Consider the following 15,000-nt stretch of genomic DNA (forward strand, 5'->3'; position numbering starts at 1 on the left):
GTCCGTAATATCATCAAAGGGTTCAGAGAATCTGGAGAAATCACTGCAAGTAAGCAGCTAAGCCCGTGACCTTCGATCCCTCAGGCTGTACTGCATCAACAAGTGACATCAGTGTGTAAAGGATATCACCACATGGGCTCAGGAACACTTCAGAAACCCACTGTCAGTAACTACAGTTGGTCGCTACATCTGTAAGTGCAAGTTAAAACTCTCCTATGCAAGGCGAAAACCGTTTATCAACAACACCCAGAAACGCAGTCGGCTTCGCTGGGCCTGAGCTCATCTAAGATGAACTGATACAAAGTGGAAAAGTGTTTTGTGGTCTGACGAGTTCACATTTCAAATTGTTTTTGGAAACTGTGGACGTCGTGTCATCCGGACCAAAGAGGAAAAGAACCATCCGAATTGGTATAGGCGCAAAGTTGAAAAGCCAGCATCTGTGATGGTATGGGGGTGTATTAGTGCCCAAGACATGGGTAACTTACACATCTGTGAAGGCGCCATTAATGCTGAAAGGTACATACAGGTTTTGGAGCAACATATGTTGCCATCCAAACAAAGTTACCATGGACGCCCCTGCTTATTTCAGCAAGACAATGTCAAGCCACGTGTTACATCAACGTGGCTTCATAGTAAAAGAGTGCGGGTACTAGACTGGCCTGCCTGTAGTGCAGACCTGTCTCCCATTGAAAATGTGTGGCGCATTTTGAAGCCTAAAATACCACAACGGAGACCCCCGGACTGTTGAACAACTTAAGCTGTACATCAAGCAAGAATGGGAAAGAATTCCACCTGAGAAGCTTAAAAAATGTGTCTCCTCAGTTCCCAAATGTTTACTGAGTGTTGTTAAAAGAAAAGGTGATGTAACACAGTGGTGAACATGCCCTTTCCCAACTACTTTGGCACGTGTTGCAGCCATGAAATTCTAAGTTAATTATTATTTTCAAAAAAAAAAAAAAGTTTATGAGTTTCAACATCAAATATCTTGTCTTTGTAGTGCATTCAACTGAATATGGGTTGAAAAGGATTTGCAAATCATTGTATTCCGTTTATAATTACATCTAACACAATTTCCCAACTCATATGGAAACGGGTTTTGCACATATATATATATATATATATATATATATATATATATATATATATATATATACATACATACATACATACAGGTACATACACAAAATATACAATGTTATTGTAGGAACTAACACAGAGGAAGTACTTTTTTACACACCACATTGAATGGTGGGCTATGATAAATGACGTGGCGGACCATTTTGAATGACACGGCGGGCAATTTTAAATGACGTGGCGGGCCAATTTAAATGATGTGGCAGACCACGTCTAATGATATGGTGAGCTACAATAAATGATGTGGCGGACCACTTAGAATGATATGGCAAGCCAGTTAAAATGAAGGGACGGATTACCTTGAATGATGTGACGAACCACATTAAATGATGTGGCAGACCACAGTGAATGACACGGCGGGCCACTTTAAATGTTGTGGCAGACCACATTAAAAGATGTGGCAGACCACATTGAATGACATGGCGGGCAAATTTAAATGATGTGGCAGACCTTGTTGAATAATGTGGCGGGTCACATTAAATTATGTGGCAGACAACTTTAAATGGGGTGGCAGACTACTTTAAATGAAATGGCAAGTCACTTAAAATGAAGTGACGGATTACCTTAACTGACGTTACGAACCACAATAATTGATGTGGCAGACCACTTTGAATGAGGCGTTGTGCCACCTTAAATGAAGTGGTAGACCATGTTGAATGACACGGTAGGCCACTATAATGACATGACGGGACACATTAAATGATGCGGCAGACCACATTGAATGACATGGTGGGCCACAATAACGACATGAGGGGCCACATTAATTGATGTGGCAAACCACGTTGAATGAGACGTTGGGCCAATATTATGACGTGACGGGCCACTTCAATTGATGTGGCAAACCACATTGAATGAGACGTTGGGCCACCTTAAATGAAGTGGTAGACCATGTTGAATGACACGGTAGTACACTATAATGACATGACGGGACACATTAAATGATGCGGCAGACCACATTGAATGACATGGTGGGCCACAATAACGACATGAGGGGCCACATTAATTGATGTGGCAAACCACGTTGAATGAGACGTTGGGCCAATATATTGACGTGACAGGTTACATTAATTGATGTGGCTGACCATATTGAATGAGATGTTGGGCCACTATAATGACATGAAGGACCACATTAAATGAAAAAAAAGGTGCAGTTTTCCTTTAAGGGAAATAAATAAAGTTACAATCATTCAACAACAAAAACCTTTACTTGAGAATATTGTCACATTCAGTTGGATTTTGTAAAAAAAAAAAAAAAATATTGATTGCATAAAAAAAAGTTTATTAATTTGCGTAAAAATAATACAACTTGACATTATAACCTGCTTTGACTTTAAGGCCAAATAAAATTTTACATTAGATTTATTCATAAAAACAGTGATTATAAATCAAGGTTAAAACAGTTATTTTTGGATTACACATTTTTACTCAGTGGCCTAGTGGTTAGAGCGTTCGCCCTGAGATCGGTAGGTCGTGAGTTCAAACCCCGGCCGAGTCATACCGAAGACTATACAAATGGAACCCACTTCCTCCCTGATTGGCACTCAGCATCAAGGGTTGGAATTGGGGGTTAAATCACCAAAACTGATTCCTGGGCGCGGCCACCGCTGCTGCTCACTGCTCCCCTCACCTCCCAGGGGGTGAACAAGGGGATGGGTCAAATGCAGAGGACAAATTTCACCACACCTCGAGTGTGCGTGACTATCATTGGTACTTTAACTTTAATACAATAGTTGTTTTTCTTGTGCGTGATATGTACTAGAATCTGAGAACAATAAATGTTTTATCCCAGGGAACAGTACGGCTGTATTGTATCTTTAATCTCGCCCGGTGGTCGTTTTTTCCTCCCTAAAAAGTGAGAAAGTGTGAGTTCCCCGGAAGTTGGAGAAAGTGTGCGTACTTCTTGGAACATGTAAACGCTGTGCAGACATGTCACTAAGAGTCGTATCAGCCGCCTAATCATCCGTCATGGCGGGAAAATGGAAAATGAGCCATTAATGTGTTTTTCCTCTCCCCCCCCACTTCCGATACTTCTCACACGGCCTTTTATTTTTAGCGATGGGCATTCAAAGGTCTAACGCTCCGGTCGGACTCCATTAGGCTCTCAAATGAGCTTTTAAATGCTTCAAATTATTCAAATGTCCCACGGTTTTTTGTGCTATTAGACTAATGAACAGGCGACACCGGAAGACCACACACACACACACACACACACACACACACTTACACACACTTACACACACGAGACGTGTTTTTCACCTGTTCTCAGCGGCGCCGACACAAGCCGACACGTCACGGCTGACTAGGCGTGAATTGAAGGCGGCTGTCTGGATCCAACAGAGTCGCCAATGGAGTCAAAGTGGTGCACTAATGTTTTTTTTTCTGCCTAATTGAGCGCTGTCTCACTAACTTAGTCGTCGACGGCATCATCCTGAGTCCGACAAATATACTGTAGCTTCCCCCATGTTGGATATACTTTGTTGACAAACTGAATACAATCATTACGGTCACATAAACCCCTTTTTTTTCTCTTGGCCTTGAATATAAGATGATGAGAATTTTTTTTTAATAAATTTGAAATAAATAAAGACCGGTCTCCAGGGCTCGTGGTATAATCCAGTATTTTTCAACCACTGTGCCGTGAGATACAGTCAGGTGTGCCGTGGGAGATTATCTAATTTGCAAACCAGTAATTATAGTCTGCAAATGATGTGTTGTTGTTGAGTGTCGGTGCTGTCTAGAGCTCGGCAGAGTAACCGTGTAATACTCTTCCATATCAGTAGGTGGCAGCCGGTGGCTAATTGCTTTGTAGATGTCGGAAACAGTGGGAGGCAGTGTGCAGGTAAAAATGTGTCTAATGCTTAAACCACAAATAAACAAAAGGTGAGTGCCCCTAAGAAAAGGCATTGAAGCTTAGGGAAGGCTATGCAGAATGAAACTAAAACTGAACTGGCTGCAAAGTAAACAAAAACAAAATGCTGGACGACAGCAAAGACTTACTGTGGAGCAAAGACGGCGTCCACTAAGTACATCCGTGCATGACATGACAATCAACAATGTCCCCACAAAGAAGGATTAAATCAACTGAAATGTTCTTGATTGCTAAAAAAAAAAAAAGTAGATGCGGGAAATATTGCTCAAAGGAAGACATGACACTGCTACAGGAAAATACCAAAAAAAGAGAAAAAGCCATCAAAACCGGAGTCACGGTGCGATGTGACAGAACATAACAGTACACCTACTTTGAGACAAGAGCTACATTGATGCATGCTTGGTTATGGTTTGAAATCATATCCAACAATTGCGACAACAACTTTTTACTGTCAACTGAGTTTCGTTTTCTAAAGATTTCTGCTGGTGGTGTGCCTTGTACCTTGGCTCAAAAAAGGTTGAAAAACACTGGTATAATTGTTAACAGTTTTTAAGGGGTCTCCATAGGGGTGTGAGCAAAGAGACACACTGCATCACTTCTACAAATGTACTCACTTTAAAATACAACTATCCAGTTTCTGGTGCAGAGCTTTGAGTTAGACCAGGGGTATCAAACGTACGGCCCGCGGGCCGGATCAGGCCCGCGAACAGGTTTTATCCGGCCCGCGGAATGAATTTGCTCAGTATAAAAATGAGCCGAAATTTTTGAATGAAAGAAACTGCTGTTGTAAATGTGCCCACTAGATGTCACAATAGCAATTATTTGTATCTTTGTAGATGATGCTACGTATGTGCAAAATAAACCACATGATGTTAGTGCACCAGTCGAGGAAAATGAGCAAACTACATAAATAACATCCTGTAATTTGATTTTGATATTATTTGTTTTATCTTGATAGATTGAAAATTAACACCAATGTGTTGACTGATGAACATTATCACATAATTTATTCAGAAAGTATAAATAACGACAAATAAGATAGAATACTATTAACCGTAACATGCACAGTAAGTGTAAAAAACCCCCAACAACATTATGATTTGTACATTTTCAGAATGTGCTTGTTCTATTTTTAAACAAAGAAATCAATCTGAAATTGTCTTTATTTTTAAGTTATAGTGCCGTGATTTCACCAGTCCGTCCCACTTGGGAGTAGATTTTTCTCCATGTGGCACCCGATCTGAGCTATACGCATCTTTGTCACCCAACAAGGCGACCGTTTGTATCATTGGTGCACATGTGTCTATGTATTGTATATTGGCAATGTATCATCATTATTATTTACTAAAATTACTATTTATTTTGTTATAATGGTAATAATAATTGTTATTTATATATTATTTTTTACTAAAATTATAATAAATTATTTCTGATTTCTTTCATCACTTGTACATTATTATGATTATAATTATGAAAATTATTATTAATAATAATAGGGGTGTCACAATTTAACTTTTTCACTTCCATAAGAAATACCAGTTGGAGCTTTAAGTATTGGCCAATACCGACATAAATACATAAATCATAAATCATGATATCAGCACAACTCTAAAGTTACTATTTATTTTAATATTGTTTAAATTATTTGATTATATATAATTATTTTTTACAAAAACTATAATATATATTTTACATTATTCATCATGTATTTAATCAATCATACAATATTATTATTACGACTATGATTATTAGTATTAATACTAACATTAATAGTATTGTCATGATTAAATGTTTTCACTTCCAGAAAAAATACCAGTTGGAGCCTTAAGTATTGGCTGATACCGACATAAATACACCATGATATCAGCACAACTCTAAAGTTGCTATTTATTTTAAAATTGTTTAAATTAATTGATTATATATTATTATTTTTTACAAAAAATATAACATTTTTAACATGATTTCCAATTTCTTTAATTACTTAAACATTATTATTAATATAATTATTATAAGTATCATTAATATTAATAGGGGTGTCACGATTGAACTTTTTCACTTCCAGAAAAAATACCAAATGGAGCCTTGAGTATTGGCCGATACCGATATAAATACATCATGATATCAGCACAACTCTAAAGTTATATTGATTTCTAATATTGTTTAAATAAATTGATTCTATATTATTATTTTTTACTAAAATTTGTAATATATTTTGTACATTATGTATAATGTATTTAATCAATTATACATTATATTATTGCGACTATGATTGATATTATTAATAATAATAATATTATTGGTAGTGTCATGATTCAACTTTTTCACTACCAAAAGCCTTGAGTATGGATTCTTCAGTCATCACTCCAAGCAACGTTTGTAAGTTTTACAATATAACTAAAACAATCCTCACTTACTAAACCGTCCCATGTGCGATGGCTGTAGGAGTGTTTTCATGCATATTTGTACGTGCTTTTGAAATGTAATGAAGCTACGGTCGTTAGCGTTAGCTAATATGCTAACACGTTTACGAGTGTCCGTGTTAGTATTATTAACTTACAATAGCATTAATTTTATATTGTTCCAGTTTCACAAATTCTTCAGTAAATTCACCAAAACGTCACCGTGGAGTTATTGAGTCTGTTTAGCTGACTGGAGAGCTACTTCCGTAGCTAGTGGGTCCATGACGATGACTTCTGTTTTGTTTGATCAGCCGTTTTACTGCCGTGCTACAGGCAATGTTTGGAAACAATATGTAAATAAAGTATGTAAATAAATAGACAAAATATTTATTTGTAAATAACTCATTTATATCTACGACTTATAGTCCGGTGCGGCTAATATATGGAAAAAATTTGTATTTCTTCTCAAATTTAGTGGGTGCGATACGATACTATTTACTTTGCAATTTATTGGATCAGAACCTTGATCCTTTATTAGCTACCTCCAAAAATGGATCATATATCTAAAAAACCCCACCCCTAATTCCACGTACCTGCAGAGCGTGTCCTGGCGGCAGACCTTCCTCAGCTCCAGACAGTTGGGCGTGTCCTTTTCTCGGTAGGAGCAATCGGGCACGATGGTCTGGCGCCGGCGCTCGGCGCAGCCCTCGGTCTGGCAGGGGCAGAAGAGCAGGCGGTGGCTAAACTCGGCGGGCACGCGGTCCAGGAAGAGCCTGAGCGCTTTGTGGCAGCGCTTCTTGCTGCAGGTTTCCCCTTTGTTGGTGTCCTCCTTGATGCAGGTGGCGATGTACGCCGACCGGTGCCTCTTGCAGGTGCCGTTGAGGTTGCAGGCTTTGACCGCGTCCAGGCAGGGGTTGCAGGTTCTCTCGGCGTCGGCACAGTGGAATCCTTTCGGGGCCACTGTGAGCATCCCTGAACATAGAGTTTTAACGTCAATACAGAGACTAATAATAATAATAATAATAATAATAATAATAATAATAATAATAATAATTCATTTTCTATACTACTTATCCTGTCGAGGGTCAAACCGAGACAAACATACTCTTCAAATTCTGATAATTCACTCTGTAACACCTAACGTATCATAAGTGATACATTAGTTTTTTATGAGAGAAAAACAAATATTGCATTATGTTTTGGTTTGCTATAAACATAAAAATAAATTGTTGTCAAATATGATGCTGATTGAAAATCAGCATCATATTTGAGGACATGAATTCCATCCATCACTTTATTGAGCAAAACTCTTTATTGTCGGCCATAAAAACATCACCAAAAACATTAGTAAAAAAAATGATATCTATCAAAACTGGTCATTTTCTGCAGTACAAACCAGACCAAAAGCAACTTTGTTATATGAACAGCAGCCGCTCGCTCTTTCTCACTTGCGCCAACACATGCACATATGGCACTTAGCCAGTGATGCGTTTCCAGTGATGCGTTTACAGCCACACAAAAAGTCGGACAACTCCAACACCACACATAAAGTGTCATTCCAGGTCGTTACACTATGATTTACCAATAAAATGTGTGTCATTTATTAGGAATCTTAATTTACAAATATTAATCATGAAATGCTGTTAGTATATTAAATAAAAACTAATAAAAATATATTTTTTACAAACAGGAAGTTGCAGGAATGTACACATGATACCCTGCTTACATCTCATTGTGCAACATGTGAATGTTTTAATGGGAACTAAATGCAATGTCTGAAAGGGGTACAAATTATTTCCAAAGCAGGACCTCCACCCAGACAAACAATACAAGTACACAGTTCATGAAAAACAATATTTTGTGTTATTGTCATTGTAAGTGGGCCTAAACACTTATATTAGAAAATAACCTCATGGAAATGACTGCTGTCATTTGATTATAATAATAAGAGAATGTTGTGTGTCTATCTGTGTTGGCCCTGCGGTGAGGTGGGGACTTGTCCAGGGTGTACCCCACCTTCCGCTCGAATGCAGCTGGGATAGGCTCCAGCACCCCCGCGACCTCGAAAGGGACAAGCGGTAGAAAATGGATGGATGGATGGAGATTGAACTTGTTATTTAGTCAGGTTTGGGACAGGTGTGCTGCTGGTGTAGCCACAGTGTGCACGTCTGATGTTGCTCACATGGGCTCCACTGAATGCTCAGGGAGTTTTTGCGTTTGCTCACACACATGAACAATTAGAGGGAACATTGCTTGCAACAACAACAAAACTGTTCAGAAGGAGCAATAAAAGCTCCAGTTTCAAATCATTTGAATTTTTTGTCAATTACTTAGTGGTTCAGTCTTTAAAGGGTTTTTTATGTACTTGTACCTATCATACATGTTTTTGTAGTACCTTGAAAATGGAATAAACCTGACATTTTATTTCAGTGGAACAACATTGCTACACACTGGACCCCAACGTCACTCAGGACTCGGGATGGGTACCAAATTCGGTACTTTTACAGGTACCGGCCGACACTACCGGGTATCGAGTCACGTAGAATCAAACGGTACCATATTTCTGATACCTTTGCTGCGTGTGACGTCTCGTCCAGTTGCAGACTTGGCACCGGCTCAAGCACTTGGCATGGAAACAAGACCTCGAGTACCCAGAGAGGACTCATCCAGGGTGCCTTGAGGTAATGTTGCAATTGTGCATGACAACAAAGCACGCACGCCTGATAGAAAGCGTTCAAAAGTTAAAGTCTACACTTTTTTCAATATGCGCTAGCTTTATGCTAATTCACGCTGAACATATAATAAATGATAAATGGGTTGTACTTGTATAGCGCTTTTCTACCTTCAAGGTACTCAAAGCGCTTTGACACTACTTCCACATTTACCCATTCACACACACATTCACACACTGATGGAGGGAGCTGCCATGCAAGGCGCTAACCAGCACCCATCAGGAGCAAGGGTGAAGTGTCTTGCTCAGGACACTACGGACATGACGAGGTACATACCATATAAAAAAAGTTAAAGTACCACTGATAGTCACACACACACTAGGTGTGGTGAAATGACTATCTGCATTTGACCCATCCCCTTGTTCCACCCCCTGGGAGGTGAGTGGAACAGTGAGCAGTGAGCAGCAGCGGTGGCTGCGCTCGGGAATAATTTTTGGTGATTTAACCCCCCAATTCCAACCCTTGATGCTGAGTGCCAAGCAGGGAGGTAATGGGTCTCATTTTTATAGTTTTTGTATAGATGCTACTGATTAGCATTAGCAATAGTACATGGCAACTTCAACACCTCCAAATTTGGTATTGAAAACCGCAACTAAGATGCACATAACAATCAAACAGCTGGTGTGCGATAAATACAACACTTAGGTGCTGATTTACTAAAGGTTTGCGTGTACTAACACACGTGCAAACTTGATAGCCCAGGCAAAGCTGTTCTACTAAACGTGTGAAAAGTGGAGTGCAAAGTGAGTAAAATAAGGCGTGCAGTCCATTTTGCATCTCGGTTTTCATTAATGTGCAAAATACAGGCTGATCAGTAAAACGGCCACAACATGCAAATATAATTATTTAGCACGCGCAATGTGATTTATCGACACTCATCACCATTTTGTGTTGTATTTAGTGCGTATCAGAAGGACGCGCAAACTGACAGTTCCGCACACGGCTGCAGGATCAGTGCTACGTGTGTTTGTCAACATTTTGGAACGGTAGAAATAAAAACATATTAGACTTAACTGTCCAGCAATATAATTTTATAATTGTATAGTGTTACGTCTGACCAGTCTCCCTCTCAGGGAATTAAAATCACCGGTCAATCCCACGTTCTTTTGATGACATATATGCTGAGTAAGAAGGACCATCAAGACAGAATAGGAATATTATCAAGTTTTAATAAAGCTTTAGGAGACCAGTTCAATTGTCCTTTCATATCGACATATCGAAATTGTCTGCCGTTCAAACGGGCAGAGCCAACATATTGAATACACAAACAGTCCCCCCCAGAAAGGAATGCCTCCCCCTTCTCCAACACTGGTAAGATAAGGAGGGGGGTGCATCTCTCCCACATTCCAATCCCTCAAGACACTACACAGACATCTGCGGACACAAGATACAAGCATAGAAAGAGTACAAATGGAAAAATACTAGCTGATTTAAACATGACTATGAATAAAGAAAGAACTCTTGAACATATATGCACTCTCCACAATAGCTAATAGAGGACTTAAGAAGCTGATTAAAACATATTATTTTGATGCATTTTAGTGTCTTTTTGCGTTTTTCACTCCTATAATATATATTATTAAAATATTTCTTATAAAAAAAGTGAAGTATGTATTGTTTGTATTTTGAGCGGAGTAAGTGCTTTTTTCTCTCCAATGAGCGCACCTTCGGCAGTAAATAAAAGAAAAAAAAGTAGTTTCATTGTCGATGCACTGCACGGCTGCTCCTAAAATGCCCATAAAAAGTGGTAGATGTCTTTTGCATGTTTGAAAACATAAAAACACCACAGGTAGGAGCATAACATGAATGTGCAGTAAATGATGGAGTGTTTCCATGGTGATGCCCCGTATAGCACACGCAAAATCCTCACTTAAATAAGGCGGTCTGCACCAATTTACAATTGCACATGCAGTCTTACAGATTGCTCATACTGTTCAGTGTGTGGTATTTGCATCTTAGTGAATCAGGCTCTTACAGTATACACACACTTTGTAGGACTCAACAAAAATAACAGACTGGCACATTCAGCTTAACGGCAAAGACTACTTCCTGACGACGGCAAAACCAAGTTGTCTCTACACTAGTGCCATCTAATGTCTTGGAATTGCAACTGCATGCAAAGTCTACTATAATAGGGCGGTGAATCTTTGAGCACCACACGATTCCAGTCGATTCTTGGGGGTAACGACTCAATTCAGAATCGATTCTCGATTTCAAAATCAATACTTTTTTAATAAGATTGGGTGTCAGTTGTACACTATATTGCAAAAAGTATTTGGCCACCTATCTAAATGATGAGAATCAGGTGTCCTAATCACTTGGCCCGGCCACAGGTGTATAAAATCAAGCACTTAGGCATGGAGACTGTTTCTACAAACATTTGTAAAAGAATGGGCCGCTCTCAGGACCTCAGTGATTTCCAGCGTGGAACTGTCAAAGGATGCCACCTGTGCAACAAATGCAGTCATGAAATTTCCTCGCTCCTAACTATTCCAAAGTCAACTGTCGGCTTTAATATAAGAAAATGGAAGAGTTTGGGAACAACAGCAACTCAGCCACCGAGTGGTAGGCCACGTAAACTGACAGAGAGGGGTCAGTGGATGCTGAAGCGCATAGTGCAAAGAGGTCGCCGACTTTCTGAACAGTCAGTTGCTACAGAGCTCCAAACTTCATGTGACCTTCCAATTAGCCCACGTACAGTACGCAGAGAGCTGCATGGAATGGGTTTCCATGGCCGAGCAGCTGCATCTAAGCCATACATCACCAAGTCCAATGCAAAGCGTGGGATGCAGTGGTGTAAAGCACGTTGCCACTGGACTCTAGAGCAGGGGAGACGCCTTCTCTGGAGTGATGAATCACGCTTTTCCATCTGGCAATCTGATGGACGAGTCTGGGTTTGGAGGTTGCCAGGAGAACGGTACATTTCGGACTGCATTGTGCCGAGTGTGAAATTTGGTGGAGGAGAAATTATGGTGTGGGGTTGTTTTTCAGGAGTTGGGCTTGGCCCCTTAGTTCCAGTGAAAGGAACTTTGAATGCTCCAGGATACCAAAACATGTTGGACAATTCCATGCTCCCAACCTTGTGGGAACAGTTTGGAGTGGGCCCCTTCCTCTTCCAACATGACTCTGCACCAGTGCAAAAAGCAAGGTCCATAAAGACATGGATGACAGAGTCTGGTGTGGATGAACTTGACTGGCCTGCACAGAGTCCTGACCTGAACCAGATAGAACACCTTTGGGATGAATTAGACCGGAGACTGAGAGCCAGGCCTTCTCGACCAACCAGCGCATTGGTGTGTGACCTCACCAATGCGCTTTTGGAAGAATGGTCAAAAACACTCCGCAACCTTGTGGACAGCCTTCCCAGAAGAGTTGAAGCTGTAATAGCTGCAAAAGGTGGACCGACATCATATTGAACACTACGGGTTAGGAATGGGATGGCACTTCAAGTTCATATGTGAGTCAAGGCAGGTGGCTTGGCAATATAGTGTATAATTAACTACATTCCTCCACAAAATAGACAAACAGCTCTGATAAATTTTCACATTACCTAAAAGAAAACTGGTTTTGTTGAATAAATTCTACCCAAACATTTAAAAATGTCAAATACAAGTAAGGGAATTACAGAAGTATATTTTTTAAAGTAAATCTGTACAGCAAATATGATCATCTATATCAGGGGTCCCCAAACTACGGCCCCGGTGTCCAAAATCCGGCCCGCGGGAAGGCACAAATAAAAGTAAAACAATTATATATATATATATATATATATATATATATATATATATAAATGGGTTGTACTTGTATAGCGCTTTTCTACCTTCAAGGTACTCAAAGCGCTTTGACACTACTTCCACATTTACCCATTCACACACACATTCACACACTGATGGAGGGAGCTGCCATGCAAGGCGCTAACCAGCACCCATCAGGAGCAAGGGTGAAGTGTCTTGCTCAGGACACAACGGACATGACGAGGTTGGTACTAGGTGGGGATTGAACCAGTGACCCTCGGGTTGCGCACGGCCACTCTCCCATATATATATATATATTTTTTTTTTTTTTAATGTATTAATATTGTTATCCTATATATTATAATAATATTATCCTCTATTATTGTCTTTTCTAATCCATTTTCTACCACTTGTTACTCTTGGTGTCTCCTAGCCGCTGAGGCAAATCATAGTCTAAAAATGCATTTTCCCATCGATAACGTGACATCATCGCGCTCGGAATATATATACGTATAAATATATGTATATGCCAAATGTTTGGCATATATATATTTGCCAAATGCGGCCCCCGAGCCAAAAAGTTTGGGGATCCCTGATCTACATCCACAATAGTGGCTGGACAGGAAAACTAAAAAAAATAACAAAAGTAAAATGTATGTATATTTATTTTAAATTTATTTTTTTATGTATTTGAAAAAAATAAAATAAAATAAATACATTTAAAAAAAAATTAAATATATATTTATGTATTTTAAATAGATTTTTGATGTATTTGAATCGATTTAGAACAGTTACAAATAAAACTTGCGATTCATTCAAAAATGTTGTTTTTTTGGCACCCCTACTATATAATACTTATTATATACATACTCAGGGGTGTAAAAAAAAAACTAGATACAACAACAGGGTGGCACAGTTATCAATATCTCAGTGTTGAATGTTAAATAAAATATTTTATAATAATAAATATTCCAATATTAACCAATTAATATTTATTACCACACTAACACACATAGAGTCACTTGGTACTGTTGGTACCAACTCCTTCCCGGTTCAAATGTGAAAGGTACACATCCTTAACCAGGACTCATTCTCAATTATTTACTAGACGGATCATCAGTTTGATTAAGTTTGTTCCCCTGCCAAAAGGTGTGTGGACAAATGAAACCGAGCCATAAATACAGTAATAACCACAGCCATACTGGGTCAACACCATCCATCTGATATAGATCACAAGCGGCTCAGGAGCAACGTAGATCAGCAACAACAAGAAACAATGAACCTTGTGCTTGTTCCACACGCTTCATTGCAAGTGTTGCTCACACTCAATATCGCCTGAGCTTGTCTCAGTGAGTCACTGGAGAGACGACGGAAATATTGATTGGATTTGGAAACAACCCTAAGTGAAACATACCGTGCAATCAGTGTGCTACATTCCAAATGAGATGTTTTATACATTGTTCATTCCAAAATATAAAAACACTGCTTTCCATAAGCCTTCGTGGATACGTGTGCAAAACAAGAACTCATTTAATTTTGGTGCAGTTCGGAAATGAAAATACCAGTTTGATTGTTATCGTTAGTTCATCAAGCCAGTTCCTCCAGAATCCTCTTAGCATTCAACGCACTAAACAGCAGTGATGGGCAGTAGCAAGTTCCATGTAGCTAAGCTATTTGGAGTCAATTTTGGTCTATAAGCAGCAACATTTATCCTACACTTTGAATACTGCGGCTTACACAACGGTGCGACTAATCTGTGGGTTTATTTGTTCCGCTAATGGTCATTATGTTTTGTGTTCAATAGTTTTCATCATACCCAAGCAGAGACACTGAAATAGTGTGTTATTGTTTGTGCTACGGCGCCATCTTTTGGACGAGTTCGCTCACTGCAGGTATTGCGGGTTGAAAATGCACTTCCTGTTTTAATGCCTTAAACTGAAATGGCGTTTCTCCTCGTATGGATTCTTCATTCATCACTCCAACCAACGATTGTACGTTTTTACAATATAACTAAAACAATTCTTACTTACTAAACCGTACACTGCAAAAAGTCAGTGTTCAAAAACAAGAAAAAAAAACCTACAGAAATTAGGGGTATTTTATTTGAACTAAGCAAAATTATCTGCCAATAG

At 39.2% G+C, this 15,000-nt stretch overlaps 1 protein-coding gene across 1 annotated transcript in view; it reads right to left on the reverse strand.

The window, feature by feature from the left end:
* Positions 1 to 15,000, reverse strand: part of LOC133619496 (GDNF family receptor alpha-2-like) — a 316,184-nt gene that overhangs the window by 167,757 nt on the left and 133,427 nt on the right. Inside the window, exon 4 of the mRNA XM_061980552.1 lies at positions 6,996 to 7,374. Coding sequence (XP_061836536.1) covers positions 6,996 to 7,374 — 379 coding nt within the window. The remainder of the gene's footprint in view (positions 1 to 6,995; positions 7,375 to 15,000) is intronic.

Source organism: Nerophis lumbriciformis, linkage group LG20 (genome assembly GCF_033978685.3).
Source record: "Nerophis lumbriciformis linkage group LG20, RoL_Nlum_v2.1, whole genome shotgun sequence".
Classification (NCBI taxonomy): Eukaryota; Metazoa; Chordata; class Actinopteri; order Syngnathiformes; family Syngnathidae; genus Nerophis; species Nerophis lumbriciformis.